General features: G+C 24.1%; 3 protein-coding genes across 3 annotated transcripts in view; 2 read left to right on the top strand and 1 right to left on the bottom strand.

The window, feature by feature from the left end:
* The window catches only part of Phum_PHUM220080 (coiled-coil domain-containing protein, putative), a gene marked incomplete at both ends in the record, with an annotated part of 1,474 nt that extends 367 nt beyond the window's left edge, over positions 1-1,107 (top strand). The window contains 2 exons of the mRNA XM_002425729.1: positions 75-521; positions 813-1,107. Coding sequence (XP_002425774.1) covers positions 75-521; positions 813-1,107 — 742 coding nt within the window. The remainder of the gene's footprint in view (positions 1-74; positions 522-812) is intronic.
* Positions 1,108-1,987: 880 nt separating this feature from the next.
* Positions 1,988-3,061, bottom strand: Phum_PHUM220190 (uncharacterized protein; the record flags this gene model as incomplete). The annotated part of the gene is made up of 4 exons (XM_002425730.1): positions 1,988-2,150; positions 2,235-2,393; positions 2,546-2,787; positions 3,050-3,061. The coding sequence occupies 4 exons, from the start codon at positions 3,059-3,061 to the stop codon at positions 1,988-1,990; spliced, it is 576 nt and encodes a 191-aa protein (XP_002425775.1).
* Positions 3,062-3,139: 78 nt separating this feature from the next.
* Phum_PHUM220200 (protein max, putative) lies at positions 3,140-4,297 on the top strand (the record flags this gene model as incomplete). The annotated part of the gene is made up of 4 exons (XM_002425731.1): positions 3,140-3,178; positions 3,278-3,349; positions 3,772-4,006; positions 4,110-4,297. The coding sequence occupies 4 exons, from the start codon at positions 3,140-3,142 to the stop codon at positions 4,295-4,297; spliced, it is 534 nt and encodes a 177-aa protein (XP_002425776.1).
* Positions 4,298-5,740: the final 1,443 nt, after the last annotated feature.

The following is a 5,740-nucleotide window of genomic DNA, read 5'->3' on the forward strand; positions in this document are numbered from 1 at the left end:
GATAAAATTGTAACTGCATCGGAAAACAATGCATCAACTGAAACTCAAATAAAACCTCATGAAAAAAATTATAGAAAAAGAAATAATTCCGATGATCAGGATGAAAATGAAAAGAAAACTAAGTCAGGGAGTAGTAGTTCTAGCTCAGATAGTGAAAGTAGTTCTGATTCATCATCAACATCAAGTTCAAGCGATGAAGAAAAATCTGAAGAGAAAGAATCGTCATCACAGTTAAATAAAATTACAGCTCCCGAGGATAGGCTACCTTTAAGAGATTTAGAAAAAAATGAAAAAGAAGACAATGAAGAAAAATCATTGCCTAAAATTGCAGAATATTGTAAAGAAGAAATAAAATCTGATAAAGATGATAGAATAAAACATATGTTTAAACCTTTAAAATCAGATGATAAAGATAGGAGAGAAAGAAATTATAGAATTTCAAGTAACGAAAAGGATAGGGGAAATAGAAACAACTATAGAAGAGATAGGGATGTAAGAGAAAGAGATAGATCAAGAGATAGGTCAAGAGATAGATCTAAGGACAGAGACAGAGATAGAGATAGGGATAGAGATAGGGACAGGGACAGGGATAGGGACAGAGAGAGGGACCGAGATCGCGACAGAGATAGAGACAGAGACAGGGAAAGAGATAGAGAAAAAGATAGAGACAGAGATCGAGACCGAGACAGAGACAGAGATAGAGATCGAGATAGAGATCGAGACAGGGATAGAGAAAGAGACAGAGATAGAAGAGAAGATAATAAAACACATTTTAGAAGAGATACAAAAAAAAATAATGATTTTCGAAAGAGGAGAAGCAGAACTCCTGAAAGTAAAAAAGGTGGATTTAAATCAAGAGAACAAAGTTTGGAACGTGTTAGAGAAAGAAAGGACGGAAAGGATTATAAGGAAAATCAAAATGGTTCTCAAGATAAGAAAAGAGAATCATCAGAAACTAAAGGGGTTGAAGTTAAACAAGGTGAAAATAAAAAAGATGTTAACGATTTGCCCAGGATATCCATTTGGGAGAAAAGAACAATAGGCGCAGTGTTAGAAGAAGCTATTGAGAGGTATAAACTAAGGAAAGCAGCTATTAAAGGATCATAATTCTAAAGGAAAAGTATCTTATATAAATGTAATAGACTGATTTTTACTTCATTTATACTTTAAAAAAAAAAAAAAATTAAAATAAGCATTTATTTCTACATTTCCTTTTTATTGTAATAATTTTTTTAAAAAAATTTTTATTTACAATACCTGCACAAACTTTTTATATGTACACTAGGAATATAAAATTTTCCAAGTTAAAAAGTTACCAAATACAGATAAATCCAAAAGAAAACTGTATTCGATTTTAAAACAACAACAAAACTAGATTTAATAAGCCCAACATATTTCAATCGTTATCATCCCCTTACATTAAGGGAAAGTCATAAAAAAATGCATGATTCAGTTTTTTATCATTTATAAAAACAAAATTTATTCATTAAAAAATACTAAAAAAAAAAGAGACTTTTTGTTTTGATAATTTAATGTAAATATTTTTAATATGTTTAATTAATTATTTTCAGGAAATGGTAGTAGTCTTTTGTTAACTTTACTTAAAATTTGATATGGAATACTTTCATAAATGGATTCATTAGGATTTGTTTCATCCAGATTATACCTAAAAATATACAGTTAATATTCATGTTTCCCATTGTATTTTGTGTGAAATTTTATAAATTTTTTTTTAATTTAAAGCATTAAAAAGTTATTTCAATTGATAATATTGAATAAGTTTAAATTTTTAATTTGATTTTAAATGCATTAATTATTATTAAAACTTACCGAAAAATAATTTAATATTTTTTTGAAATTTTAAACAGCACTTATTTAAATTTATTTTTCTATTATTTATAATAGTAATATAAATATTTTTTATATTATTTATCAACTTAAGTTTTACTGCTTTAAATAGTAATAGAAAATAAACTTTCTAAAAAACTTACTTTAATGAATAAAAAAATTTAATAGCAGGTAAATTATGTTTCAATACAGTCAAAACAACTTTTTTCATGTTATTTTTAAATGCTATTAATTCGAGAATTTGTAGAAGAAATTTTCCAAGACCTTTTCTCTGTATTGAAGTATCTAATTGTAATTCATAGCTAAAAAATATTGCAAATATTGTAATTTAAACTAAAATAGTTAAGCAATTTTTTTTAGCATATACTTGTTTATAAATATTTTACCAGTATAAAACTTCGCTTCCATAATCCATGTCAAAACGAAAGTGAGAGAAACCTACAATGTGATCATTTTCATCAAAAGCGACTAAATATTTTGCTGAACTTTCTTTCATTTCTTTGTACTTTTTCTCTTCTTGCCAACCCCAAGAACAAGAATTGTACCTTAAAAAATTAATTTTCAAAAAGTCTTTTTAAAAATGTTTAACAATTTTATAATTGTATAAAAAAAAAAAATCATTCAAGTGATTTAAAAAAAAAAAAAAAATTATCTAAATGTAATTTTATGTTTTTAAACCCAAATATTTAATTCGTACATGATTTCCATATTTTTTTTCATTAGGCAGAAAATTTCTGAGAACATTTGTTCATTAATACTATTAATACTGTAATATTCTATACGAATTTTAATATCATCTTTTTGAAAATTTTTAAAATCAGGTAAATCAGTTAACGGATTTTCTATTTTATTAGCTTTTTCTACGGCTCTTAGAGCTTCCTTAAGACGTAATTTTTTTTCTTTTCGAATTTTTAAAGCATTCTTTCTTTTTTTTTTTACCTAGAAAAAAAAATTTAACAAATTTAACTTTGTAAAATAATTACTTGATAAGATTCTAACAACTAACCTCCATAATTATTTATTTTAAAAAATTTTCTAATATAAAATTACTTAAAATTTTAAAAATGCTTTAAGAAAAAAAAAAATTTTGTTCATTTTTTAGGGTTACTTAAAAAATCTAATGTCTTTCTAGTTAAATTGAAATTAAATACGTTTTTCTTTAGGACAGGTAGAAGTTAAATAAAGTAATTTAAAAATCTACCATATTGGCCATTATAAACTTTAATGGCGAGTACTATTGCCACGATGAGCTCGTAATTTCAATGGTCTTAGAAATTTATTTACGAGCAGCATGAGTGACGACGATAGAGATATTGATATTGAAAGCGATGTAAGTTAGTTTTATTAACTTAATAATAAAATGTTAATGATTGATATTTCTGTGTGCAATTTTTAAATTTAATATTTTTAATTTTTTTTTATTTATTAGGAAGGTGAAGAAAGTGTTGATTCAGATACTCGATCTCATCGTTCCGTTAATGGCAGCCAGTATTTGTCGCAGGTAACTATTTTATTACTTATATTATAATATTTTGTCCAATTATTTTGTCTTTGCAATTTATTTTTCAACGATTGCTTACTTTTTCAACAATATTGTATGATTTTTTTCTGAAAAAATTCAATATTTGCATAGCAGTGAATAAATAAAAAAAACTTATTTGTGCCAATGGGTTGAAAACGTCATTTGACCTCTACACATGTGCGTGACCTCCTTGTTGATAACTGTTTTGGCAATATTAAGTTTTAAAAATTATTTAAAACTATTTTCAAATTTTTATTACATTTTTTTTTTTTAAAATAAATATAATCCTAGGAAATGATTCTTTTGTTTTACAATAGCCAAAAATTTATCATTAAAGTTAAATAAATTAACAGCATTAATTATGATAAAATTAATTTATGTATTAAACATATTAATCTTAGGCTGAAAAAAGAGCTCATCATAATGCTTTAGAGCGTAAAAGAAGAGATCACATTAAAGATAGTTTTAGCAGCTTAAGAGATTCAGTACCAGCTCTTCATGGAGAAAAAGTTGCAAGCAGAGCTCAAATCCTTAAAAAAGCTGCCGAATATATTCAGTATATGAGAAAAAAAAATACTGTTTGTCTTCAAGACATAGACGATTTAAGAAGACAAAATGCATTACTTGACTCTCAAAGTAATTATTATATTTCTTTGATAAAAAAATTATTTAGAGAAATATTTGAGAATAGTCTTCAACTGATTTTCGTATTAAAAAAATAAATAATTTTTTTTTATAGTACGTACATTAGAAAATGCTAAAAGTACGGGAAATTTTGCTGCAGAAGCAAGTGAAGTTACACTTAATAGTTCAAAGTCTGATTCTTGTTATCCAAGAGAATCTGAGTCTGATACATCAGATTGTGAACAATCTAGGACTGTTAGGCATCCTAAAAAATTGAAAGTCGGTAATGGAAACTTACATTGATGGTAAGTAAACTATAAATTTTTTTTTTTTTTTTTACTATGAAATAATACTCCATCGTGTAAAAGAACTCCACTTAAAATTTACTTCTTAATAATTATAATAGTGTGTATAATATCAAGTATTTAAAAAGACAGTATCAAACAGTTTTACATAAATAATTTTTCCAGGCTTTTTTGTTCAATGGAAAGGAATAAACAAAGCTAAAGACATGTGTCACTTTATTATTATCATCATCATCTATTTAAAGACTTGATGAAAATATTTATGTAGAGGGGGTAGTTAATTCAAATTATATTAAAGTAGATTTAATGATAAAGATAAAATTTCAGTTCTTACATTAATTAATTTGGGAATAATTGTTTATGTCTCCGTTTTATTTTAATTTTAAAGAGTAAGGTTTATGCTGGGTAAAAATTAATTCAAATTTTTTTTATCATGTGAATGTTGCCTATTAACTCAATTTTATGCAAGTAACCTGTCTATTAACTAAAAAAAAAAAAAACTCGAAAAACATTTTAATAATTTAATATATTACATTATTTCCAATTCGACTAGTACCTATTAAAAAAAAAAAGAATTTTGTGATTTAATTGTACATATTTTAACATTTTGATTGTTTTATTTTTTCCGGTTTGATTATATAGTTTTAAAAGGTTCCTAATGAAATAGATAATTATAAGAAAATATTTTTATTTAAACATCTTTTTCATCAACATCTCGATATTTATACTTTAGTTACTTTTACTTTTAGATTTACTACATTTTAATATTTAGTCGATTGTGTCAAAATATTATAAAGTATTGAAAAAAAAAAAAAATTTTTTTTTTTGTCGTTATATTTGAATCTCATACAACTCGCATTCAATTATTTTTTTCCTTTTTTTAATTTAGTAATTTAAATTTTAATACATGTCGAAATTAGTTAACATAAATTTGTTTTTTAAAAAAATTTTTTTTTTTTTCAAACCTTATAATTTGAATTGCTTTTCTATTTTTGTAAGATTATTCGAAATGAAATCGATTAGAGATTAAAATTTAAATTAACCCTTTTTTTTTTTTTTTTTTTTAAAAAGTCTCATTCGAGTTTTTGTATTAACCCCTTATTAAAAAAATTGTTTACCGATGTGATATTATTATTATAACAAATAGTTATTATTATTATTATTATTATTATGACGTTTGATATAGTGATAATCTGTTTTAATGAAAAAAATAAATTTTATTAACCTTTTTTTGTAAATTATTTCAATATTCTCAATAAGAGACTTGTTTGTGTTTTTTTTTTTTTTTATGTTTTTTAAACAGGTTTACTTATTATTATTACTATCATTTTTTTTTTTATTCTATTTTTATTTTTACATTGGGCATATTCAAATATTGCTAGATATCAATATGTTTACTATTACTACTACTACTACTACTACTACTACCACTACTACTACC

Source organism: Pediculus humanus, genomic scaffold (assembly GCF_000006295.1).
Source record: "Pediculus humanus corporis 1103172107572 genomic scaffold, whole genome shotgun sequence".
Taxonomy (NCBI): Eukaryota; Metazoa; Arthropoda; class Insecta; order Psocodea; family Pediculidae; genus Pediculus; species Pediculus humanus.